Source organism: Aulostomus chinensis, chromosome 24 (assembly GCF_037954235.1).
Source record: "Aulostomus chinensis isolate RoL2024-O1b breed Wild chromosome 24, RoL_Achi_v1.0, whole genome shotgun sequence".
Classification (NCBI taxonomy): domain Eukaryota; kingdom Metazoa; phylum Chordata; class Actinopteri; order Syngnathiformes; family Aulostomidae; genus Aulostomus; species Aulostomus chinensis.
The window spans coordinates 14064589-14092330 of record NC_141343.1 but is presented as its reverse complement, the minus strand read 5'-3'; the positions used below and the strand labels follow the sequence as shown (position 1 = coordinate 14092330).

General features: G+C 43.6%; 1 protein-coding gene and 1 long non-coding RNA gene across 2 annotated transcripts; one reads left to right on the top strand and one right to left on the bottom strand.

Annotated features, from left to right (window-relative positions):
• The first annotated feature begins 1096 nt into the window (after positions 1-1096).
• On the top strand, positions 1097-27742 carry hdac8 (histone deacetylase 8). Its single transcript, XM_086197772.1, has 11 exons — positions 1097-1331; positions 1434-1486; positions 2991-3121; positions 3906-4047; positions 4969-5081; positions 5167-5244; positions 5324-5432; positions 5624-5796; positions 7577-7671; positions 19589-19694; positions 27483-27742. Exons 1-11 carry the CDS (start codon positions 1218-1220, stop codon positions 27503-27505), a joined length of 1137 nt encoding a protein of 378 aa, XP_086053898.1. The 5' UTR covers positions 1097-1217; the 3' UTR covers positions 27506-27742.
• Positions 19276-26778, bottom strand: LOC147238805 (uncharacterized). The gene is made up of 3 exons (XR_015111852.1): positions 26720-26778; positions 21013-21112; positions 19276-20889 (listed from the first exon to the last, which is right to left on the bottom strand). It is a non-coding gene; the product is annotated as an uncharacterized LOC147238805 (long non-coding RNA).

Genomic DNA, 27742 nt, shown 5'->3' with positions numbered 1-27742 from the left:
AAACGGCGCAGTGCTGAATTTATATTAACAGGCGGAAATCAACAATTTTCTTTTGAATTTTTTTCTATGTTCTGAGGTTTATTTTATTTTATTTATTTAGCCGTGAAAACATAAAGTGAGATAAATCAGTGAATATAATAAGATACGTTTAACTCCAGTTGTGGCCAAGATGGCATACAATGTACTCCTGTTTTGATGCTTTTAAATTAAAAATCCTTGAAAGAAATGAATCAGAATCAATTCAGTTCAAATTTTACGATTTTTTTAAGGAACAAAACACATGCATTTTTTTAATGTATTTATTTTTTTTAATTGATTTCATTTTTATTCAACCAAAAAAATTTGAACGAACAGGGACACTTTAATATCTGAATTATGGATCAGTACATAATAATATATAGAAATAATTATACAGTTCAGTTTCTTAGTTTTTTCTTTTTCTCTTTGCATAGTTAATAATAAAATACACTTGTGCATCTACAGATTTTCCTCCCTTGTTGCAGGGTCTTAAATTTCATATACTTTGTTACAGTTCATTAAAGAAAATACTTTTAAAAATATTTCAAGTTTAATCAACTAAGTGGGTATGAGGTAAAAATGGTGATTCAAACATAATGACTGTAAACATTGCTCAGAAACATACAAAAAGGACTTTTTCAACATCACTTCAACATACGTGTGCGTGTGTTGAGCCCTAACTCAGGGTAACATTTAATATGAAGTACTTCTGAAAAAGGCAGAATTTATCAGTAATGTATCACAGTATTTCCAGAAAATAAAAACTGCTTGTCGTTCAAAATGAGGGAAAACAATACCCCCCCCCCACCTCATTTGCCGTCGCTTCGGCAAGAAAAGAAGAAAACTACGAGAAATCCCATAATGCTCCTCGCCTTTAAGGTGTCCATCTTTCAAAATTGTCCGTCTGAAGAACTTTTGTTTTCTGTGTCGCAATTTTGTCAAGACATTGTTGCTTTTAGTAGTTATTGAAGTGGTAAAAAAAAGTCTCAATGTTAAACTAGAATGAATGAATAGAAAGCAGTTATATATGTAAATATTTTGGGGTTGTTTTTTTTTTTTGCTAGAGTTAAAACTCAGTTCCGCGGGGACTGTTGACGGTGTAACACCTGGACAAGTCTTCGCTCGCGTCTCACCTCGTCGGTGTTAATTTGCTTTTAATTACATCCCTTATTGAATTTTATAGTTTTTAGTCAAACTAGATGAGTTGCGGGGGTGACAGCGGCGATGACAGCACCTGTAGCCGGAGGGTCGCCTACGTCTTCAGCCCGGAATACATCGACACTTGTGACTCTTTATCCAAAGTACCAAACCGGGTGAGTTGGAACGATGACAGCGACCCTTTAATGCCCATTCCTCCTCCGGGTTGTGCTTCCAAGTGGAATTCAGTGTCTTGATGTCTTGTTTGTTCTCTCCAGGCGAGTATGGTCCACTCCCTGATAGAAGCCTACGGACTCCTGAAGCTCGTGAGGTGAGGGTCAGCCGGCCACCAGCCCGGCTACGAAGAGTTTTTACCCCACAGTCGAACCCTGAAGTCACCTTTACCATCTAGCAACCGTTTGCTAGCGTAGCTGCCGTCAGAAGTGTTAGCCTAGCTTAGCGTAGCTGGGGGTGGATGGACGGAGAGGTGATGTACTCCATTAAACGCGCCGTGTGTCACTGGTTTGAGGGATTCTCCACGATGCTGCACGGATACCCGGTTGTTGGTGGCCGATATCGATATTACCCAATGAAAACGTATTGTCTGATATTCTTAAAATTGAAATAAATTTTATAAATGACAAAATGTTCCACTTTTAAGTAAGAATTCCCCAGTTCCCAGTTGGAAATTTCAACTCCCCTTGACACTTGGGAACACGGGTGCACAGGACATTATTCAAAATGGCTGCTGCATGTATCATTAGTGTGAACGCTTTCAAAATCCTCTGTTTTTTTTTTTTCTTCTCCCAGTTTTATGTCTCAGTTGTGTCAGATTAAATCAGCGGATCATCTCAGGTGAGACATCCACCCCAGGTCCCAGGTTCTGAGGTACATCGTAGACAGCATAGAAGCACCTGTCCAGCTAATGTTAGCGAGCGATGAGGTCCATCCATTTTCTACCTCTTATCCTGTTGTTGTGTCCTGTTGGGGGGGTGGAGCCTATCCCAGCAGCAGTCAGGTGAGAGGCAGGGTTCCCCCTGGACAGCTCACCAGTCCATCACAGGGCCAACACATAGAGACAGACAACCATTGGCTCTCACAGCCACGCCTACGGTCAATTTAGAGTCTGGATTAACCTGGTCCCTCTTGATGTCTTTGGACTGTGGAGGAAGCTGGAGTACCAGAGAGAACCCAGCAGGAACAGGGAGAACATGGAGACTCACACAGAAAGACCCCGTGCTCCAGCTGGGACTCGAACCCGGAACCTTCTTGCTGGGGGGCCACAGTGCTGACCACTGCACCACCGTGAGCTTCATGTCTCAGCTTTTCCCTTCAACCATTATCGAAGAGGATTGAACAGAAATCATGTCAACACATGTCTTTTTTTTTATCAGGGACGCACCAGTGTGTGAGCCTTGTATCGGCTTTGGTGGGTTTTTGCCTCATTGACGATTAAAATGCCTCTTGGAAAATAAATGATTAAAAACTGGCATTTTTGTCTCACACAACAACAACAAAACAACCCTTCAAAATCAACATCAGCTATCAGCCGTATCGGTGCGCCCATAATCTTTAGCAATACTTTGCTGTTCATGTATACTGGTTACAGACAGTAAACTCCCATTTGCTGCTGAGAGGTCAAAGGTCAGCATGTGTGCTGATACTAGGGTTGCAATGGTCATGGAATTCTGGGCCAGTGTTCTTTTATCGATATTTTGAGACAAAACAACATCCATTTCTCACCCCCCGTCCTCAACATCCCCCCACCCCCACCCCACCCCCCCGCCCTTTGGATTTCTGGAGGCACTGTTTTTATTCTCGCCTTTTCTCCGCAGTGTGGTGAAACCTCGTGTTGCCACCATTGAAGAAATGGCCAAGTTCCACACAGACTCGTACCTGGAGCATCTTCACAAGATCAGCCAGGACGGAGACAACGACGACCCGCAGTCGGTGGACTACGGCCTGGGTGAGAAAGACCAGGAATACCCTTCATGGATCCATAGTCATTGCAGTATTCCCATGCTGCTTGTGTAAGCTTGGATTTTGTAGTGGACTGAATTGGATTCCATTTATCCATAAATGGTGCAGTGCATGTTTACTGCCAGTAGAGGGAGGGACATCACATTGTGTTGCCCTCAAGGCTCATCTGCCTGTACGTCCGCTCAGGGGCTGTCATGGGGGGAAATTAATCAAATTAATGAATGTAAGTTAATTGCATGTATCAATTTTGGCTGTTGAAAGCATTTCAAATATTTAAATTCAAGTCAGTGTGAATAAATTGTTCCTCTGGAATCCAGTTCTTCTCCAGTCATTGCATTTCTAACCCTGAGCTTCACCCTTTTTATTTCCTGCACTCCTCCTGATTTTCTCCCTCTTTATTTTTCTTTGCCCTCCTTCTTCGTGTCCTCGACTCATTCCTCTGTCACTTCCTCCTATTGTCTTCCTGCGTATCATCCTTCCCTCTTGTTGCAGAAGTGCTCCTCCTTTTCCTGGTTTTCATCTCTTCAGTTTATCTTGTTCTTCATCCATCACTCTGACTCACTGTTCTGGTTTCTGTCCCCCTTCCTTCCTTCTGTCTTCCACCTTCATGGATGTTTTTCCACACTCAAACCACTTTCTCATACTTCCATCGAGATTAATAATTCCATATTTTAGTCCTTGGCTTTGACGCCTTTTCTGGACAAGCAGTTTGTCATCATCCTTGGAAACTGTCCGTTTGATTCTGTGAATGTGTCTTGAACGTCTTGCAGGTTACGACTGTCCTGTGGTGGAGGGAATCTTTGACTATGCGGCAGCAGTAGGGGGTGCTACACTGACAGCTGCAGAGTGCCTGCTGGACCAGAAGTGTGAAGTAGCCATCAACTGGGCAGGCGGGTGGCACCATGCTAAGAAGTAAGATGATGATTCCGATTTAGCTGGATTAAACTGAGACAAACCGTACAAAAATGATGCAGAAAACAGCCACAGCGTGTTAGTAAGTCGTGCGTCACATACATTCATGCTTTGTCTTGGTTGTCCGCAAGACAACTAGCAAACAAACTTTCAAATGCTTGTTTTCTGAATGGAGTTTGGTACAGGGAATGCACTTGCGAACCCAGGGTCTAGCTGTCCTCTGTAATCACTTTTTTCTTCATTTGTGAATCCTCTGCTTCGAAATTTGTCTTTGCAATGTCCATTGCTGTCATCACCATCATGGGCAGTTGGATGGTTTTGCTTATTGTCATGGTGTAAACAATATGGATCCAGCATCAAATTTACCGCAGTTGTTGGGAAAACTTAAACCAGGGTGCCCAGGTTGTCCATCAGACTATTGTGTTGCATACCAGCATTTGTCCCCTATAAAGATGCAGCCAACAACTCTTACATGTGAGAAAGGAAGCATGTAGCGGTAGATTATGATGCTCCCCAGAGTGACAGAGGGGGCGGAGCAATGAGACAGACAACTTGTCTGGGTTCACTTGTGGGAGGAGAGAAAAAAACCCGCAACAAACAGAAACATCCATAAGGACAGAGAGGAAAAATATGTACGGAAACAAGCAGGTGTGAAGCAGGGGGTGAATTGAATGTGAAAGCGGTGGTTTGTCCCTTCAAGGCTACTGTAGAGTCAAAACGGCCGACATTGTAGGAGAGGACCTGTCCTTGTTCGCTCTTTCTAAGCTCACAAGAACACAACTTTGCATTCATAAGCAAATATGCACAAAATAAATGTGGTTGCGAAGGACAGGAATGAGTGGAATTACATCAACTCACCTGTTGAGGGTGCTGTTGGGAAAGCTCAGGGTTTATAGGCATTCCGTTTTCTCTCTCCTGCAGGGATGAGGCGTCCGGCTTCTGTTACGTAAATGATGCCGTGTTGGGAATTCTCAAACTGAGAGAAAAGTATGAGCGAGTTCTTTACGTGGACGTGGATCTGCACCACGGGGACGGTATGCCATTGACTCAAAAAACGCAGGAAGTAAAACGGTAGTGTTGAGTTTGTATCGATGCCTTGTGTTTCTGTTTTCTCTGCAGGTGTGGAGGATGCCTTCAGCTTCACGTCCAAAGTCATGACAGTGTCTCTGCACAAGTTTTCTCCTGGATTCTTCCCAGGTTGCTCAGCACGCGTTGAAACCAACATTCGTTCTTATATGACGACATTATTCTGACTGACAGAAATGCGCATGCGCAGGTACAGGTGACCTAACTGACACTGGTCTGGGTAAAGGCCGTTGGTACGCCGTCAACGTCCCGCTGGAGGACGGCATCAAGGACGACAGATACTACCAGATTTTTACCAGGTAACCAACACATTGTGTCCCGTAGAATTTTGCTGACCGTTTGTTTGTTGGCCAACCAGGCATTTCATCGCCGCGGGTTACCTCGACCAAATGGCATATAAGTCACACTTGATCGCCATTTCCTTGGCGATTCCACAAGATTTTCACGTCCAAATCATAAGTGGGTGACTCCACGACCTCTCGTTTTGCAGTGTGATGCAGGAAGTGCGGGCACAGTTCAACCCGGAGGCGATGGTGATGCAGCTCGGTGCTGACACCATGGCGGGCGACCCCATGTGCTCCTTCAACATGACCCCGGTGGGGGTGGGCAAGTGTCTGCAGTATGTCCTGCAGTGGCAGCTACCTACACTGTTGCTGGGAGGAGGTATGCTCCGTGTGTGTGTGTGTGTGTGTGTGTGTGTGTGTGTGTGTGTGTGTTTATTCTGGCTGTTGTGTGTTTGATTGCATGTGTCACATTATGTGTGTGTGTCAGTCGTCATACGTTGCATGCATGCGTGTTCACTAAATGAAAGGCAGATGATGTTCTTTATGTGTTTGCTGTAAGTCTAAGTGATTGACTCACTCACTCACTCACACACACACGCACACACACACACACACACACACACACACACACACACCATGCTCTGTTCCAGACTCCTCAGCCCTTGGCCAGATGATAGCTTCTAATTATACAACACAATGAAGCCATTTTACTCAACTACAATCCCACCTCTCTTCCTTTCTCTCACTCCCTCGCTGTCCTACATACTTTCTCTCCAAGTTATCCTCCACTCCTTCTTTCTTCTCTCTCTTTCTCTTCGCTTTACACGAGTCCGTCCTCTCCATCCCTCCCTTGCGGAACCCTGGATTGGACCTCAGTTTTCCCTCGATTTAATTGGCTGCAAGATCTAACTTGTTCCCTCGGTTTTTCTGATTTTGAGGTCACAAAATGTTCCCTTATTCCCACAGTGTAGTTATTTTCGGCCCACACAATGTCGCTCTTCCCACAATTAATCATATAAATTGAGGGAAAAAATGATGTTTTGTGGGTTTCAGATCAAAATAACTAAATTGAGGGGTAATTTATATTTTGTGGCTTCAAAATTCTTTGCATATTTTTCGGTATCTGTGGTCACTCCAGTTTGCTTTGATTAGTCAATTACTTTTGCTGTGTCCATCATAAGCCTGCTCAACTTTTGACAACCCCCCCCCCCCCCAAAAAAAAACACACACAAAAATCCCAAACCAATCCCAAAAAAAAAAAATTACCAAACAACAGCAACATCCCCAGTTTGATTCCAGCGGGGGAGTGTTTCCCCCCCCCCCCCCTCATCATACCAGTTTGTCTCTGTCCTGTCCAGAAGAGGAAAAAAATACTCCATCAAGTGTTTTAAAAAGCACAGCTGAACTCAGAAAGCTGTATTTAGGTTTCTTTTCCTGAAGACGCTGCAATCATAAAATGTCACTAACAGAAATAGAAAAGCACGTCGAAAGGAACAAGAGTTGGCTGTATTGAAATGCCACTTTTGTATCGAAGGGGACAGACAGGAGGCCCGACCAGCCGAGACGCGTATCCTCTCTGTAATCCACAGTTTTGTTTATTGGCCAACCAATAGAAGAGGAATACGATGCCATCTAGATATTTTTATGTCCATGCAGTTCTGGGGTCGAATAAGACCATTTAAAATAAATTCTTGAAAAATAATTATTTTCTACAAATTCAGTAAAAAGCTTTTTCTGATGCTGCCTTTAGCTTTTTAAACATATCGCAGTAATTCCCACGGAAGCCTCTGCAGTCTCCCAACAACTATTTTAAAGCTCCCACATCCGCTTATGTATTAGTGTTGAGTACATCAGGAATAGCTAGCAAATCCAAGCTAACAGGCTATCAGTTAGCTAACATGCTACTTCCTTCCTGTGCGAATGTGTTCTGTTGAAAATATGGCTGCTCAATAAGCCTTATGTTACTCACAAGATAAGATTTACGTTTCATTCCCCTTGCACTGAACACCAGGGGGCATAATCAGTATAGCATACAGAATTACTAACACAACGCTAGTGCTTTGCTATCCTTGGAATGCTCTTGTTTCTATACTGAAACCACAAAATAATGAACTCTACCCTTCCACCCTATATCTGACTATCTCTCGGTCTCTCACCAGGAGGTTATAACCTGGCTAATACGGCTCGTTGCTGGACCTACCTGACGGCAGCGGTTCTGGGAAAGACTCTTTCCTCCGAGATACCTGACCACGAGGTACAACAGAACACACACGGCCGCAGTGGTACACATTTACATATTCCCACAGGGACACAAACGCTCTCATTCATTGTACTGTAACACACACACACATAAAAAGACACTCTTGTGTTCACTGACTGCTGAGTCACTCCATCTAATCAAAGATGGCCGCCTGCTTCTCAATGAAGTGGTTTGTCTGCAGGTGAGTCACTGTGTGTGTCTGAGTTCGATGGAGGCAGAGAGAAGGGTCGTGGTGTTGACAATTCCTTTCCCTCTGCCTCATCTAAGTCACTCTGGGAAGCTTAAAGGGACCTATTGTGCTCATTTACAACTCTGTGGTTTTAGTTTTATTCCTCAGTGGGGGGGGGGGGTTCCTGCGGATTTGGCATGAACGTCCACTGGGACTCATGGATGAATGGACATTTTTTGGCGTTCAAAGCTCGCTGTGACTTAACATGCACACAATGTCTGTCTCAACCCTGTTAGCACAATGTCTTATGGATGCCATCGGGGAATCTCTCAAAATTTCACCCGAATGTCCACTGGGACTTGTGGATGAAGTGAGACGGTTTGGTGGTTCAAGGTCATAATCCCCTCACACAAACTTGATATCTCTGGAACACCTTGAGGGAAGTTCCAGTGGGGCTCAAGGATGGACTGCAAAGTTTTTGGTCATCAAGGACGGCCGTCACCTCACATGGATGAACTATCTCAGGAATGCCTTGAGGGAATTTCTTCAAAATTTCTTTTAATGTTTCACTGGGTAGGTAGTGGTAGAGCAGTTGTCTCCCAACCGAAGGGTCGCTGGTTCGATCCCCACTTCCCCCGGTGACCATGTCCAAGTGTCCTTGAGCAAGATACTGAACCCCTGATTGCTCTGCGACGGAGTGGTGACCCGTCCAGGGTGAACTCCGTCTCTCGGCCAATGTCAGCTGGGATAGGCTCGCATTACTCGCATTACGTCGAAGAAACTTCTTAAAATAGGCCAGAGTCGAGCTGCAGCGTAACTTGATTACAGGACATAAGTCATCAAGGTTCTGCATTATTTGTACCGTTTTCTAGCCCCAATAGTTGTGTCTTGTTCCTCTGTACAGCCCAGAAGATCAACATGTGTTGAGTAATCGCAAATTATTTCATAATGCAACTTGTGAATTTAATACATTCCTCCTGATGAAAATCTCAGTTTTCTTGTTTTGCGGTGTTTCCTTTAGTCCCTCTCGGCATTAACCTGAATATCAAACACAACCCAGTACACATCAGGCCACCGTGGACCTTGTCAGACCTTCGCCAGAAGCATAATCTGGTTATTCAGGCTAATCAGATAAACGCACCTAATGAATTGTGGGAGTCGCTAGTTTTTTTGGAATTAACTAGGAAAGAAAATGTTTCTGTTATTTATGTTTGTTAAAGTAAAGACACATGACCGCTGAAGTGCTTAGTCTCCTGATGAATAGATGGAACCCTCCTCTCTGCAGTTCTCATCTGCTCACACGCACACACACACACACACACACACACACACACAAACCAAATTTTTGGATCTTGTCTTGGTCAAATGTAATGAAAAGCTGTAAGAGCACCCCCCCCCCCCGTGTGTGTGCGTGTGGGTTGTGACCGTGATGAAGGTTCCTCCTGTTTCTCCTTGCCAGTGTCCAATGGCCCTAAATAGCCTTTGACCTCATTAAGCAGCGCTCAGTGAAAACAAGGCGACCGTGGGTTCAGGCAGCTGCTACAGACGATGAAGACGAGGAGACACTCAGTTCGTCCTGCAAATGGGCTCCCTGTAGCTGTAGCCTCCAGTTTGAAGACTAACGGGGTGTTCGTTTACTTCTAAAGTGGTCGCGCTATATATCTCAGTATGAGAGTGTGTGTGTGTGTGGGGGTGCGTGCGCCGTTGTGCTCGATAAGAGGGGCGTTTATCCATGATGACCAAGCAAACCTGAAGTTCCAGAGACACAGGGAACAAAAACTACCTTTGTGCCCACCCACGTGTGTGTGTGTGTGTGTGTGTGTGTGCACCCTCTGTACTTTTGCTACAACCACATGAATACACACGTTCACTTAGTTCTATTTCAGTCGAAAAATAAATTACCCTGTAAGTAAGTTGTTCGACAATTTGTAAAAAAGTTTTACTGAAGCGTCGAGGTTTCCGATGTTCGTTTTTTAGCTTGAACCAAAGTGCTTGGATAAAGAAGATATAGATCATAGCTGCTGATGCGCTAGAGTTTGTAAACAGCTTTTGCTGTTGTTTATAGTTGGAGGGTTGTTAGCTTCAAGCTAAACATACATGGAATCAGAGAATTGATGCAGGGATGAGAAAACATCTTTATGATAGTAAGACACCAAATTCCGAGTATTTGAGCAACAATGACCTTTTAAAATTGATGTATCGCTTTAAAGTTTAGCCAAATTTAGAAATGTTTTTCGATTCAAACTCCAGCGCTTTTTTTCCTCTCAAGTAAAATAGGGACTTCCTGTATGAACATGTTCCAACTAATTTCAACCAATAGTATCATAACATCCAACTGTCAATCTTGTAGCAACATGCATGTATGTTTATAAGCAAGATATGCATGGTAGCTAGTTAGCAAAAATGCTACGTGTGTCAAGTTTGGGCCCCTTGAGATGAACCATCTTGTTTTCAAGGAGGTCTCACAAAATGTACAATACAAACAGACCAACTAGAAACAAAAAAAGGCATAAAGTAAATCAAAACAACTAAAACTACTTAAGACACTATTAAATGTAGCGTCCACAATTGTTAGCAGTAAGGAAATTATCAATCACAACCACTAGATGGCCACAAAGAGGCAACGTCAGTGTGTGTTTGGCTGCTCTCCACCTCAAACCCTGTTTTTGTCCCCCAAATTACGGTGGTCCGAGGCCCATTGTCTTGAATTTGTTCATGCTGAGTTCATCTGTTGCAGATATTTTTATGTTGTGACACTCTGGATACGTCTTGTTACCAAGAACCACTCCAAACAAATTTGAACTGGATTACTTTTTTTTTCTCCCAAAAGCTCTTCTTGTCATTGCTGTTCCACAAAAACCACAAGGCTGCTTTTGCTTCGTGATTTCATCGACATTTTCATTAATTCCTCTGGGAACATTACCTGGAGCTTTTTATTAGAAATACAACTTTTGTACTGTGATAATATCTGTTGATGTGTGGGATTTATTGCCGGGCTCGATTGAAGTTATATAAGAGTGGGCCTCGGTTGAGATCCGTCCTGCAATCTCTCTCCTCGGTGTTCAAGCCTTGAACTCGTGTAATAAATATAGTAGCCGGCCAGTCACAGCAACAATAGTGCTGTAATATTCACTGATTACCAGACAAAATATTACACTGTAGATAACCCTCACAATAGCCCTGCTTCTGTCACACTTATTGTGCTGCCGTATCTTACAAAAACAACCAAAAACTGCCTTTTGTAGTTCAATCCAGGGAACAGAGCTACCAGGTCGGGAGTCCGCAACCCTTCCCGGTGACTCGTATTGTCTGTTAGTGGTTAGCGGCTCCTGGTTGACCCCCATTGTGTGATAGCGGCGGAGCCTGGGAGTCAAAGGGCAGCGTTATAGGGCTCTCTGAGAGTCGTTCTGAAGGCAGAACGGTCAGACAGGCGTCTTTTTTACCTGCTTTGTAGGAAGAAAAAAATTCAAATACAATTTCGATGATTTGATTTTGACCCAACAAAAATAGTGCAAGTGGATGCATTTCCTTGAACTTGAAAAACAACCTTTTAGGGGATTGTTATCCTGCCTAGAAATCAATGCCAGTGTAAACAAGCAAAGGGTATGATAGCACTGCAGTATTTACTGTACTATTCTGAGCAAGGTTTGTTTTGAAAGTCTGCCTCTAGAAGTCAGACTGGCCTGGAATCGACCCATGCAGTTCCTCGTGTGGCAAAACCAAAAGAGCCTTGTGATTGGAAAACGGTAACTAATATTGTTCCTCAAAACTGAGCTTTACCAAGTTCATGTATATTATTCACAAAATCCCGAAACACTTCCTCTTAAAGCAGCGTTAATAGTTGTACAACAGCAGCCTCAGCTGATGAAATACCAGGCATTCATTTGAGAATTGGCGGAGTTCCGCACGATTGAAACATGACTTGAAGGGAAGCGTCTGGTTCTGACAACAAAAATGAGCTAACATGAGGTGGAAACACATTTGGTTTGTCACTGCTGATAGTTTGGACTCACAGTGGCGATGTTTATATTCAAGTAAGGTCGCTGCTAGCAAGTAACCACAGAGGAGCATTTAACGTTTTAAAAAAGACACTCAAAGTGTCTCGAGCGATTAGCAATGTGTAAAAGGGTCTTTTTTTGTTCCCTTCTTTGCCTCTTTGCTAAGCGTTGTTTCATGCCTGTTTTCCTCTGTCAGGACTTCTGTGAACGAGCATTAGCGGCAGAGCACGCTAGCTTAAATTTCAGGTGACAAGGAACGCATATTTAGAGCTCAGCGGAGGAAGGAGAAGAGGCACCGTTGTGCATAGGAAAAGTCAGTGTACCATCAAAATTATTCTTGAAAGTGCTGTTGCTCTACAGTTGCTAGCAGATATAAAGGGCTTTCCCAACACGCTAAATAGAGACGTATTAAGTTCTTGATGTGACGCAAAAATGAGAAGGGAACGTCTCACACAATGCAATAGCGATGCAACGTTTTCCTACTTCCTGGATCTGAGCAGTGTTGTTATTTCAGCAGGATGTACGTGTCATTTTTTTATCGGTATTTTTTTTAGCCATAGCTAGCATGCTAAGAAGCGCAGGTGATGAATATTGTACTTTTATATGCCAAGTGTGCTTTGTTTCAGTCGCTAAACACCAGTATGCTAATATGCTAACCACTGAACTTCAGTTTTTGATGGATGGCAGCAGGTTTTCCACGCAGCTGTGATGTTTACAGAGAACTAATCGACATTTTGAGCTATCATCTACCCGTCTTGACTAACTCGCCCTCCCCCCCCCCCCCCCCCCCCCCCCCAATTCTGTCCTCGCTCGTTTCCCAGCAGCTGAGTTCCTCTCGGCTGTGCTGCACAGATTAAAAACAAACCACAGATCCAAACTTCCTGCGGCCGACTTGCTGCCTCAGCGGGCCAACACCCATACCATGTCCTCACACTGCCGCTGGTATGAATCCAGCTCATATCCTTTGTCACACACTGTGCGTTCCCTTCGCCATGTCGCTGCTCTCTTTCCTGTCTCCCCTGCATGCCGCGCAGCACATCTATGAGAGAAACATTCTCAAACCAGCTGAACTTTAAAGCTTTTAGAGCATCCAGGGAGAGATCTAATGGCGCCAACAATCAGTTCCAAGAATGGACGTGGATCCAAACGGTGGGAGGAAAAAAAAATCCTGAATTTCTGAGTCTAATGAATCTCAACAATCAAGTCTTTCATCAGATCTCATTAGTCAAGAGCAAAGCAGAGATAGACCTTTATGTGGAATAGATCTTTAGGGATTTGGAGGGTTTTTGATTGGCCATTTAGGTTTAATTCCACCGTAGTCCAGGGGCGGTCAATCCCTGCCTTTGTCACTCTAATCGTGAACAATTGCACAGCAGAAAAAGAAACGGTGACAGATATCAGCTGGCACTCGCTCGCATGACGTAAAGGTACTAATTGTCAAAAACAGTATTAAACATCTTGTTGGATGGACCAGATGATGCCACTCCAACGTTTTTTTTTTAATATCTGTATTCTCGGAATGGTCTGGTAGGACATATTCTTGCAATTTTTGTCATCAGAGATCTGTGCGCACAGAAGTCTGAGGACTTCTTAGCGTCAGGTTCGCCTGATTCGCAGTAAAAGCGTCTGCTAAAATCCCCTTGTATATTTTATGAGACAGCAAATCACTTGACTGGGAGAACAGTAGTCCCAGCCAGCTGGATGAATCACGGCCCAATAAAAGTCTGTTTTTATTTATGTCACGACAAATCGCAGCAAAAACTCCCTGACACTCAGCTAATAGAGCAGGTCTCATTTTGTGAGCTTCAGTTTAGTTTGAGAGACCTGCCATTTTCCTCGTGAACAACTTGACAGCAGCGACAAAACCAAAAACACACAAAAAACAAGGCTTTTAACAGGCGTAAGTGTTCGCTCCAAGATAATTTCTTTTGTCTCCTTATCTGAAGGACATGAGGTTTTTTTCTTATCCTCCTACTTCATCTGAAGAAAAGAAAAAACCCTTATAGGCATAAATGTTGCAGCAGAACACACGGACTCCAGTTGGGCGGCCATCTGCCTCGACCAGGTGGAGATTTGTACGGCTGATGTTTTGCAATAAATGTGACGAACCTTTGGAAAGTTTTCCCTGACTTCAAATGCACGTGTCGCTGTTAGGACAGTGTTTACAGGCGCACAACTTCTGTTCGTCACCGCCCTGAAGACTTTTTTGATTGGTTTTGCGATGCAAGTTTCTGTCTTACTTGCCAACTCGCTGCTGTTACACAGAGACATTTACCCTCACTTGTGTAACAGCTGGCGTCAGCTTCCCTTTGTCTCTGGTGAAAACAGAGTCAAAACCCAAATGTACGTCCGTCACAGACCCGTACAGGAAGGGAGGAACTTTCTGGTCCCAGATTGGCAGCAGGGGGGAAGCGTCCCGCCCCTTTACTTCCTACTTCCTCTTTTCCTGTCTACAGCCACTTCCTGTTCTGCCTCTCAGTGCCGTCAGCGATGTGTTGGCTCCCAGAGTCGCGGGCTCTATCACCGGAAGCATCACCGGGGAGGGCCGGGTGTATGTGTGAGGCCCCCCGAGGGAAATAGTTCTCATTTATACAGAAAAAAAAAAAAATGCAGTGTTTTGTGTTTCTTATTATTTGAGGTTCTTTAAAATCCTGCAGCTGTGAATCATTTTAGCGAAAACTGGGAAGTAGCTCATTGAATGTCGGGATGTACCAATAGACAGAAGAGGGGGGGGGGGCATTTCCTGTCTTGTTGCCCTTCAGGGAGACATGTCTCTGTTGCGGTGGTTGTGTTTCTCGTTGAAGGGCAGCAGGTTTCGCCCTGGAGGACTTCATCATCACTTTGGTTCATTGTTTTTGTCCTGTTGGACTTTTTGTTGTTGTTTTTAAATAAACCAACTGGTCCCGCAACACAAACTGAAGTGTGTTAAGTATTTCAGGAGCTGCTTGCTCACCATGTTGTCGCTAATGTGTTAGCCAAGTCATATCTCATAGTTTATCTGTACGTCTTAAATTGCAAAATGGATTACGTCATATTTTTTTATTAAAAATGAATCCAAGGAGGGGTTACTAAGGGTCAGCTTTGGATAATCACTATTTATTCTGTTTAAATCCTGGAACTGAGTCGTAACTAATGAAATTCAGACGTGCTAGTGTCATAAATTGGTGGCAAGAGGGCGAGGGGAGATAAGGGTGAGTGCGTACGTGTGTTACGTGACTGATTTGGGCAGGAGGACGTTTTCCTTTCTGTTTTTCCTTCTTTCCTCGTTGAAAACGTTTATTAGATAGCAGCTTGATAACAGACAGAGAGCATTTGTTTTGTGGGATGTTTTCCCCTCCGCTGTGTAGCTCATCCTTCATAGCTGGAGATCTGGCTGATGGCTGTAAAAACAAACACACACACACACACACTGCTGCAGACAGATGGACGCATGCACACACGCTCATACTCAGTTAGGTGATTTACCCTCAACACACAAGCACCTGCGCCTGTCAGCATTTTGCCGTGCCGCCACTCTCGTTGCAGCGAGTGCCTCCTCTGCAGTCGTCACAGCTCCTCTTTTTCTGTCGTTCGTAATTAAATTATTGTTAATAATGTAACCTCTCATCACACAGATTTAACATCTGTATCGAGGTTGCATCACCCCAAACCCCCTCGGAACAAATCACTGCAGTGTTTCCTTTTTCTCTCCATATTTCAAGTCGTTTCACTTTTTTTTTTTGTTTATTACCAGTTACTAGCTGGACTAAAGTAGCTTGTTAGTTTTTGTAAGCGTTCCAGTAGAGTTTTTAACCTCAGAAACACTCAGGACCTTTTTAGTTGCCGTTGAAGTCACAACTTCATTCAGAAAACAAGCGTTTCGAAGTTGTTTGCTCGCCCTCTCTGTCGTGGAGAGACGTGATACGGCATGAATTCACCTTTTCTACTCATCGAGGTTCAGCATTGTGGGGTTTTTTGATCCGCGTTTTTGCGACGGCGTACCTGGAGAGTCTGGGAAACTCACCTGGGCCCCGAACAGTTTTACTCCTCACATCTGTTTCATGATTTTTAACTCAGGTGACCCAAACGTGGCGGCGTTTCATGGATTTTCCACCACTACGGGTCCTGGTACCCAAATATAGTTTTAAAGTCGACTTAATGCACTTCTAGCATAAAAGAGCTTCCTGAAATATATATTATTACCACTGCCATAAGTACTATTACTACTTTAATTCAGTATGACCGTGGCTGCAATTCCACAGCGCTATCGACGGTAGTAGGAGACAGAGCACACACCCTTACCCAGCGTTTGGACCGCATAAACATCAAAATGGGTGTTGACATCATGAAAGAACACCAGCGTTTCCACGTGAATCTGTACAGACTCGTGATATCGATTAAAAAGAAAAGTTCTGTTTTTGTTGTTTCTATTTATTCGATTCTAGTTTCTATCGTCGTATTGTTGTATTTTAAGAACCCTGGTCTTTATCTCCGGGCAGATTTTTCTGTCTTCTGACCTCGTCCAGGTGACGTAACGGAGACTGTGCCCTCGCTTTTGAAATATTCTTCATTTTTTTCATTTTATTTCATCTCACCTGCTCCGCCGCTCTGTTACACGACTTCTTGTAGTGCTTTTCTCACCCCGCGCGTCCTCGTAGCGGTGAAAAGTCGAGGAACATCACGCGAATATCCTCTTTAAAAATGAGTGTTTTGTTTCTTTTAGCGGTCTCTCGCTGTCTCTCTCTCCCCCCATGGTCATCCAAGCCAAACAAGAAGGCAGCAGGAGACTGTGTGTGTGTGTGACTGTTGTGCGTGTGTGTTTCTGGACAGCAGGAGACAGAGCAGTGGGTTCATGGGAATACATTAAGAGAGTGTGTGTGTGTGTGTGTGTGTGTGTGTGTGTGTGTGTGTGTGTGTGTGTGTGTGTGTGTGTGTGTGTGTGTGTTCGTCTGCTGGTGTGTTAAGTAACTACTCTCACGTTGAACTCAGTTGAGACCGGAGGTAAGACACAGACTCATCTGAGTTAATTGGAAACAGACACAAGATGTTTTACCGTTTGTGTGCATGAATTCATCCATTTACGTTTATGCAAAATACAAGAATATACACACAATTATACCTTTTATTTACCTTCGTTTACGACACAAAGTAGTATTCTGACACACACGCACACACATACACGAGGCTATTAAACAAAGACAGAGTCGCCTTTGTGTTTCAAGTAAACAAAACTATACTCCTGGTGCACATCAGCTCAACTGTGAGGGTGTGTGTGTGTGTGTGTGTGTGTCCATCTTTGCTTTGCCAACAGACCCTCTGAAGTCGTTTCTAATTACATCCATCTAATCCGCTAAAGAGTTTCAATCCGAGAGCCAAATCTTTAAAATGACTGTGGCATCAGCGTAGAAATCATTACGGGATGTTTACTGACTCGCTTTGCCAGTTTAAAGGAACAGTCCGAATTTGAGTTTGGACTCCGAGTGACCTGAGAAGATCCGTATCACTTTCAGGCAATAGCTCTTTAATAGGAAAATACAGTAAGAATGTGGCTACGTCTTATTTTAAAGCAACATATGGCAATTTTTCACGTTGGTGTTTCCGTCTTGTCAGAAGCAGTCTTTCATTCCTCCTCCGAGCTCTGCACACACGAGACTCACACGGTCCCGCCTCCATGGAAAACCTTCAGTTTAATCAATTCCGAAAACAATCGTATATTCACTGGCACGTTTCCGTGTCTTGTGGTTGAGGTTTCGTGCGTGATTACGTGTAGTCTAGCTTATCAGGAAGGCCGACAAATTTGAGACCAGGTTTGCCCAAAAAAACTCAAGTGAAGCCACTTGGATTTAAACTAAATCTGAAAATTAAAATCTTTGTAGTATTTCATCAAAGGTAATAATAACTGATTTATACATGAAAGTCTGATAATCCAGTTATTTAGCTAGTTATTTAGTTCTTAGCGAGTCCATTCTTGTTGATGCAGTACTTCTGAATGGAATCCCAAACGTCCACTGGGACACGAGGATGAGCTGAAAAGATTTTGGTGGTCAAAGGTCAATGTGACCTCCTACATACAGGATTTGCGTCAATGTAGCAGCAATGTCCGCTGGGACTTGAAGATGAACAGAAAATCAAGTTTACCGTCAGGTCATCGGTACACTACCTTCCTACACCACACACTGGGGTTTCTCTTCCTCCGTCCATTCATGCTAATCCAATATGTCAGGAAAGCCTCGATGGAATTTTTTTTTTTGGAACCAGTGTCCACTGGGACACGAGGATGAATTTGCATCAAAGGCTACTTCATATGCACACGATTTCAGAGACGTCCTTGTCAACGTGATACCTCAGGAACGCAGTGACTTTTCTTTTTTTTTAAATTGACACGGACACCCACTGGAACGCAAGGATGAACTCGACTTGACACTTGGCAAAAAGGTCCACCGGGACTCCAGGAGGAACTGCAAAGATTTTGCCTCAAGATCACAAAGTCAAGGTTGCATCAGACAAATGCGATACCTCAGGAGCATCTTGAGGGACTTTCTTCAGATTTGCTCCAAACATCCACTGGGATTCAAGGATGAACCGTAAAGGTGTTGGTGGTTCACTGTGACGGGCGCACACGGCAACAGCAGACAACAGCAGCACGCTATTTATACTTTCAGCTGTCCAATGCATTCTCATAGACTTGCCCTACAGGAGGCGGACTGTCTGGAATAAACTCCCGTCTCCATGGTCACCTTTTGAAATGTCATTCCAGAACATTCTGGAGCGCCTCAGAAACAGATTATATACCCTGCGTACCTCACTACATCAGGAATGTGTCTTCTGATTTAGGCCTCGCTGCTCGCTGTGTTCTGCTGAGTCTCCAGAGTCCCAAGGCTTTCACAACAGTCAGTGTGAACGGGCTGACGCACTTGTGGTCAGACCTGGCCGCTGAGTTTGTTTTGCACTCATGGCATTGAGTCACGGCCCAACAAGTTCCCTGGAATGCCTTGTTTTGTTTTTGTATTTTTCTTTTTTTTGTTGTTTTTTTTTTTTTTTCCCCTTTCTCATTCTCTGGTTTTTAACTTTTCGTTGAACCCTCTCTCCAGTTTTTCTGGCCATGCTAGGGTGCCCGCAACTGTCTAGTAGAACTACGGCTAATTTGTGGTTCCTGTTTCTGTGTCTACAATAATTTTCGGGCTTATATACGGTTTCATAGAAATGTGAGACAACACTTTTGTCTTCGGAAAAAAAGAAGAAGCACATTCATCTTTTTTTTTTTAGCTTTTTAAGCAAAATTTCCATCAAGAACGGAGGAAAACTATGGATGCTCTCACTCTGACTGCCAGACTGACTGCAGGGGAAATGAATTTACTGTGCACAAATTGGAAAAAGTAGCATATGTTGGTGGGGAGTGGAGACAAATTCCTGGCTTCAGACAGTTTGAGACATGAATTAAAAAGTCTTTGATGCTTTTACCCCCTTTTTTCCCCCCCCTTTTTTTTCAATAAATGATCCTTGAAATTCTGTGTAAATATTAACTGCTAGTCCATTTCAAAATCCCATTATTCAAATCCCAAATGAAGCCTGAAATTTTCCAGGAACGGATCTGCATTCTTTCAAAAAGAAAAAAGACAAAGGGGAGAAAGTGTGTTTTGGCACCGATGTGCAGATGTGAGGGATGAAAGCGCGACTGTAAATAAAAAGGAGGGAAGGTCATCCTAAAATCCACACATTCCCGAGTTGTAATAATAATTGTTGTGATGTGATCTCTGTGTGTTAGTTTTTTACAGAGTACGGTCCAGACTATTCTCTGGAGATCAGCCCGAGCTGTCGGCCGGACCGCAACGACAGCAAACACCTGGACCAGGTCATCAGCACCATCAAAGGTGTGTATGTGTGTGAGGGTGGCTGCGCAGGTGCGTTTGTTTGTATTGATGTGTGTGTTTGTGTGTGTCCCTCTGAACTCTTGCTCACCTACAGTCCTTTTGTCTCTACAAGACTCTTTTCATGTGTCTGTTTTTGTTTCTATACGTCTCCGCGTGGGATGAAAGTATTTCTTGTTTTTATTTAAATTCCTTGTGGCTCTTAACATCCCTTTGTGAAAATAGCGACGACCCCTCTACTTTACCCACAGCCTCTTGATCCATGTGGGATTTCTCCGTTTTACATCTTCCCTATATGTTACTTTACTTGTGTGTCTGTAGTCATTTGTGTGCGTGTGCATGTGTGTGTGTGTAGCCGTGCGGTTAAGGCTAACACTGGGTCTTTGGTCTCGGTGCTGACAGCCCGCAGCACCCAGGAGGGATCCTCCAGCAGGGTGAAACTTAGGCGAAGAGTTGAACGTCTGGAGAGTGATTGTACAGAGAGGATGTCAGGAAGTCACTAAAACAGAAACGCACCAGGATCGTACACGGGAGTCAAGTTCCGAACATTTGTCTGAGTTTAACAAATCTGACCTGGATCATGAGGTGTGTCTACAGGTCACTGCTCTGGGGTGCAGAAGTGTTCCTCTCCTTTCCTTCCATCCACCAGTGCAATATTACATTTAACACAAGCGCTCTGGTAGTTGTAGTTTTCCAATAAAAAGTATAGATGCGCCAATTTTCACTGGCTTTCCCTCTCGATGCCTCCCCTGAAACCCTGTGAACTCACCTGTCACCTGAGCAACACAGTGCTGTTGAGCTAGAAACACTGACGTTACGTCCTCCTCATAAACGGTTTGTGACCTCAAAACAACACGGTGATGTTAACTGTGCATGCTAACCAACTAGCTGCCAGCTAACGTACGCATGCTAACCAGCTAGCTAACTAACCAGCCTCAGCTGCACCTTGGAATAAAGGTGTGAATCCCACATATTCCAGCTGCACCACAAAGAGACGCCACAGTCCAGGTAGTGCAGCGGTCTGTCGCCTTCAGCGTAGTTGTGGGTTTGGGTTCTGGTCGCTGCAACAGCGCCTCCTCTGGTCAGTCCCGGTGCAGGTTCAAGGGGTGAAGGGAACTGAGGGGAATAGCGTGATCCTCCATGGCACGATGTCCCTGGGGAAACTCCAACGCCCTGTAGGGCTGAAAATGACCTCGGTCTGGATAGAATTTCAGCCAAGACAAATCAGGTACTCAACACCAAAAACAACAAAGAGTTTAGACAGTATTTTAGCTTTAAAACAGTTCTTTATCTCGTAGGGCCATAAGGTGTTTTCACTCACATCCTTCAAATTGTTGTCCCGTCTCATACGCTGGCACGATTACTCGAAAATAACCAGGATAATTTCAAGGGATGCGGGGGCAGCACAGGCCAGTTTCTGTCTGGGCAGATTAAAAACAAAAACATCATTTTCAGGTGCAGAGACACTCTGAAAAAAGTTATGGAAGTTTGCCCCAAAAACCCAAGTACATTTTATAAAGCTCGTACTACAACATTTTAAACCAAGAAACCATCATATATATATATATATATATATATATATTATTTTTTTTTCTAAACATGTTTTATTGTGGGTTTTTGACTCTTGGTGATTCAGGTCGTGTGTTGGCCTGGAAAAGGAGCGTTAATTCAGTGACGAGAATGCGACTTGTGTTGATTGTTACGCAACGCGCGTGGACGAAAAGCCAACTGCGGGGATGTGCTCTTAAGTTCTTGAGTGGACGTGGCATCACTTGGCTACGAAACCGTCGTAAAATCAAACTGAACGAATCCTCTCACTGTATTAAACGATAAAAAAAAAGAAACCCTGTTGGATGCGGGAGCGGTTGATCCAAATGGCATTAAAGTTCTGCCGATGGTCGCTTCAGATCGGGGGGGTGGGGGCAGGAATTTATTCACCGAAATTCATTTGGTCTGTTGGCTCACATTAAATCATCACAACCGGAGGAGTAGAAAAGTATCGCTGGTTTCCCGTCATACGGCTTTTATTAGGGGAGACAGAGGGAACGGGTGGGTAAGCGGATGGATGGAGGGAATAAAAGGGAGGAGAAATGAATTACAGACCATCCAAAGATGGAGAAAACCTGGGAAAACTGTGTGTTTGGCTCCTGCGTCCCATCTGCCTGCTATGCTTGTTAAATCACATCCCTTGTTCCTTTTGCTTCTTCAGTTTTGGAAAAAAAAAAACGTGTGAACCGATGAACAAAAATAGTCGAACCACACTTAGGGTAGATCCGGATTTGAAGTGGATCGTACCACTTTCACACTTAAATTCTCACCCTGTTACATTCGAACTCAATAGATTTGAGAAAATTAACGTTTACTCGTCCTGGTTCAACCTGTTTTTTGTTCTCTCTCTCTCTCTCTCTCCCTCTCCCTCTCTCCCCTTTTCCATATTTCTGCTTCATGTCAAATCCCATGAAGTCAAACACAGGTTTTCACAAAACAACCTTTGTCCCCACGTGTTTCACCACAAAACAAGCCAGAACCTTCCAGAGAAGGGAAGGTCCTCTTGAGTCAAAATGCTCGGCTGATTTCTGTCCCTAATTAAACAAAGGCTGCCATATTTTCTAGGCTAAAGCGCACACGTGTGGACAGGCTCATGACATCATTGGGGTGGACTCTGTCCCTCTCTTCTTTGCTGCTTACAAACACTTGGTTTCCCTGAGAAACTGGACGAGCGACTGTGTGTTGGTGTGTTCACGCCTACATCACCTCTGTCAGCAAGTATGAACCAACTGGTAAAGACAATCACCAAAAGGCTCTTTTTTTTTTTTAAATTTCTGCGAAATAAATGTCATCCCTGAAGGCAGTGGTTGGATTGTCACTGTAAGTTTTAGGGTCATTTGATGATGATGCAGCCAGTGGCACATTATAAGACAGCAAATACTCCTGAAATCTCATCTTTGGATCGTGATACGAACACGTTAGCATTCAGTTTTTCAGGATTGACCGTGGAATTTAGGCTCATCGTACATCCATCTTTACCCTGTTTTCCCCTGGCTAACCAACCTGCTAGCACCCTTTAGCATCTGTTCTTTGTTTGCAATGGTAAAGGGTTTCATCAGCATTGGATGGATGGTTCCAACTGGTGTTGGTGTAAACACTGAACAAAAAAATGTCCTCCTGTTTCGGAGAGAAACGGAAGTAAAAGGTTAACTCCTTGTCTCTTGGTTAGCATTGAGTTTGAAGAACAGGCTCAAGCAGAAGATAGAAAATGATAATGACAGAATCGCCATTTCTGCCCTCTGCAATACGGAACATTAAAATTTAGAATTTGTGACCTGGACTTACAAAAACCTGCATGTATCCAGGTACGTGCAGGTAGAACAGGTGGCAGCATAAGCCTGTTAGCATAAACCAGTTCACATAAACCTTTCAGAATAAGCCCATTACTATAAGCCTGTTAGCATAGATCAGTTATCAAAAGCCAGTTAGCATAGACTAGTTTGCCCAAGTCCAGTACCATAAGCATGTTAGCTGAAGCCTAATAGCATAGTTACATTAGCATAACAATTGTTTACATCTTTACTTGATGTGATCAGTAACGTTTTATCTGCCGTCCAGTTTGTGATTATTTCATCTGCGAGTTGGAATTTCGCGAAGGACTGAATGAAAAAGAGACTGTTAGCATGCTAGCATGCAGTTTGAATTAAGCTCCAAACGAAGCCTACGTACATTTTAGGATGTTGAAAAATTAGCTGTGTTTTGACTACAGAAGACCAAACATGGAACAGGAAGTCAAGGTTTTGCATCATTTCTTGAAGGGGAATAAAAAGGATGTCAGAATAGCGCACTGTCAACATGGCTGTAGATGGTGAGAATACGAATTTAGCGGTTGGGAATTGGGAAAAAAAAATCCAAAGTGCACCTTGTTGTCTATCATCATGCTTCCTTTTTCGGGAATGATTCAGTCTTTCCTTTCAGGCCTGCTAGCCGCCGTATTAATTAAAATGTGATTTTTATTTGGTGTACAGTCACAGGCTGCAGCAGCTGCGTCCTCACAATTCTGTGTTTACAAGATTCTGGTCGCGTGATTTCCCCGGGGGCTGCTTGTGTTCAGCATCATCGGTCGGAAGTTAGTGTGGCAAGACGTATCTCCTCAGTGTGTAAGCCGGATATATTACAGCAAACTTGACACGCTTTTATGTAATGCATGAAACGGCACAATCGGGAGAGGAGATTTAACACTTGGAGTCTTGAACAAGAGAAGAGGCCACCAACCCACCCACAGCTGACACAGATGAACGTTAGCAGGTAGTAAATATTTGAGGCCCTCGTTGAAGCTTTAGTCGTGTTACCACAATTTACCATCTACATCTGGAAAGTGAGGGAAGAAGGGGCCAGGAGGAAAGATCTAAATCTGCTACTTCATACATTCCATTTCGGACCTGAAATTTTAAAACTAAATCCTGTCGGGAATTAACTGTGCCTACCACAGGGCTGTAGATCCTCCTGTGAATCAGCTGTATCCATAACTCAGTTAGCAATAACGATAGCATGATCGGCTAACCATGGCTAGATTAGCTGTCACTGTCACTTCATCACCTATAACCATAGCTAAAATAACGATAATAGCTTCATCAGCTGTAACCACAGCTAGATTACCTCTCAGTCAAGCATTATCACATAGCCATAGCTAAATTAGCGCTAACTATAGTTTAATCAGCTGTAACCACACCTGGGTCAGGTCTAACTGTAGTTTGATTAGCTAGAACTATAGCTTGATTAGCTGTAGCCGTAGCAAGATTACCTTTCACTATTGCATCATCACCTATAGCCATAGCTTTATCAGATATAACCATAGCTGGATTAGCTATAACTGTAGCTTGATTAGCTATAACTGTAGCTTGATTAGCTAACCATGGCTAGATTAGCTCTCACTATCGCTTCATCACCTATAACCACAGCTAAAATAGCTTTAACAAGAGCTTCATCAGCTCAACGGGTTAGGGGGGTTATCAACAATAACTCAGTTGGCTGTAACCATAGCTCAATTAGCCCTAACCATATCTTGATTCACAATAACTGTGGCTATTAAATTATGTAGCTCCAATAGCTGTAACTATAGCTTTTAGCAATAACTTTATGTCAGTTAGCCATAACTACAGCTCCATTATCCATAGCTGTAGCTACATATCAATTAGCTTTAACTAGAATGAGATCAGCTGTCACTGTAGCGATTAGTTAAAACTGTGTCTCAATTAGCAATTACTACGTCTTCATGAGCTATAACTACAGCTTAATCAGATGTAAATGTCACTATTAGCTACAACTACATCTCGATTAGTGGTAGCTAAAGCTATTACCTATAACTATCGCTCAAGTAGCTGGACCTATAGCTTTTATGATGGCACAATTGCAGCTGTGCATGCCAGCCCACTGCCTGAGTCAGCAGTTACACAAACAATTGGACATAAATGTGGACCAAAGTCTCTGCGTATCCAGATAACCATCGCTCCTATGTTTTCGTACAAATCAGGCTTCCCCACAGACGCTATTCCGTGGTGAAATACTACCCAGCAGCTCCATGACACCATCCCGTTGAACAGAGGGGTGATTGAGCCCGTCCGATAGGACTGTGGGGGCACACAACCACAAGAGTACTGCATCCAAATGCCATAAATACTGCACAAAGCCTGGTAATAGAGGAGGCTTATAACAATGGAGAGTCATCAAGTTGCTCAATGCAGTTTAGTGCCACAAAAATTACAAGTTTGTGCCAGGTAATGCTCAAAGGAACGAATCAGGAGGCAAAAGGAGTTTGGAACGAATGGGCTCGGCTTCAGAGAGCTGAACTTGACAACACGTGGAAGGATCAACAACAGCTTATTTTTTCCTCGATAACGCCACCGCTGTTGTTGTTGTTGCTACAGACAGAACATGACAGCTCCACAATAGCCAACAAACAGGACATCCTCTTTCCCTGCGTCAGTGCAACATTTGTCAGGGCAATTACTCATCCTGTGTGTGTGTGTGTGTGTGTGTGTGTGTGTGTGTGTGTGTGTGTGTGTGTGTGTGTGCGCGCATTTGTACAACATGTTTATTTTTCCTCAGTTGATTTAACACAACAATAGCAACATTGTTTTCAGTCTAACATGTAAAGTAAACAGATGACACTAGACTTCATAATGCAGCTTTGTGACAAAAAAAGTGTGTGCGTGCGTACGTGCATGCTTGTGTTTGTGCGTGTGTGTGTGTGTGTGTGTGCGCGCCGTACATTGAAACCAGTCTGTCCTCATGCAAATGAACCTGCTGTGTTGCTCAACGCTATCATTTCCATAGATTCCCTTTTTGCATGCTTTAATTTCCTCAGGATCGACGGGGTTTACTTCGGCCAGATGTTCTTTTGCATTTTCACTCGTGTGTGTGTGTGTGTTTGTGTGTGTGTGTGTCCACCACACTGCTTCCATATTTGGTTTCTCCTGCTGTCTGTGTGGATTCTCTACCTCTGGAAACACAAGGTTTTTGCTTGTCCACATATCAAAGGCATTTACTGATGAGTCATTCCACTTGAACAATATTCCTAAATAGGGTGCAATTTAAACAGTCATGACTCATTTACTGAAAACTCGAAACTCAACAAGGTCCAAACGCATCGATGTTGCTATCAAGACTAGCGGCTTTTCCCTCCCCGCGTGTCTGAAGTCATTTATAGTGATGTAAACTCAGCAGACCCGCCTGCATTTGTTCTGCGGGGAGGTTAGAACAAACGGAGCAAGTGGAGAAGGTAAAAAAAAACAAACAAACAACAGTGCTGGTGTACAGAGCACAATCCAGAAACAGAGTGATGTTAGCATAGCTGCTAACAACGACAAGCTAGCAAGAGAATCAGTTGACTTCGAACTGACGCTGAATAAGTGACCCAGAATAAGGATAGCGAAGCAGCTGTGACAGAACCGGGAACATAATATTAAAGAATTGCTGCTTGTGTTTGGATTTATTGTGATTTTTTTTATATCTTAAATATTTTTAAATCTGATATTTACCTCTGCAGTAGACATGGACCACTAAGCTAGCACGTCTCCACACCTGGCAGTAAACCGTTTGACGCAAAGCTGCTAGCTTAATGCTAGCTTATTACACTTGTTTGTATTCAATATATCAGCATTAAGCTAGTGCTTTTCTGCATCTGGATGTAAAAAATTGAGTGTCAGTGTGACACAATGTTGCCGACATAATGCTAAAATAAAAAAATTCTCTATATGTTCGCATGAAGCTAGCATGTTTTCACATCTGACTGTTGAGCATGTGTGTGATGCAAGGGTTCTAGTTTAACGCGAACCTATTGCACTTGTTAGAAGCTGATATGTTAGCATGAAGCTAACACATTAATACAATTGGAAGTGAACGAATGAGGGCACATGTGGCGCAAGGTTGCTAATTCTGAAACACCCATGTACATATTACATATGCTAAAGCAAATATCATATCTCACACACAACCATGATATGCTGATCACATGACCTGCATGAAATAAAGAATATTGCCTTTTTTTTTTAGATGAATTCTAGAATATTGAGTGCATGTAAACATTGATTGACAACATATCCAGTGTTGGTTCGTTCAGTCGCTACATCCTTCGCTGATGGGATCTGATCAGCCTCCATGTTTGTGTGTGATTTGTGGATGAAGGTGTATTGTTTACATATGTCTCTTAACCCCCCCCCCCCACACACACACACACACACACACACCTCCTCCACCTCCCCCCCACACCCCTTTTCATCTCTCTTTTTCTCTTGTTTACAGGGAATTTAAAGAATGTTATTTAGGAGTCGACCGCCTCAGCCTCATACACACACACACACACACACACACACACACACACACACACAAACACACACCATGTTTCCAGACCAGATTGACGCTCTGTGGCTTTAATGAAGACAATATGGAGTGGACCCCTTTGGCCCTGAGGCCAAGACAAGCGGCGGGCGAGGGGAGGAAAACGAGTGCAAGCGAGGGGTTTTGGAAAACATTAGCTGAGTGTTTCCAGGGGAGGGGAGTTT

Bases quoted from the DNA above. Each gene is read 5' to 3' on its own strand.
- hdac8 (XM_086197772.1), top strand. From the start codon at position 1,218: ATGAGTTGCGGGGGTGACAGCGGCGATGACAGCACCTGTAGCCGGAGG. The intron at 1,332-1,433 runs GTGAGTTGGAAC...TGTTCTCTCCAG, and splicing joins TATCCAAAGTACCAAACCGG to GCGAGTATGGTCCACTCCCT. The intron at 4,048-4,968 runs GTAAGATGATGA...TCTCTCCTGCAG, and splicing joins GGGTGGCACCATGCTAAGAA to GGATGAGGCGTCCGGCTTCT.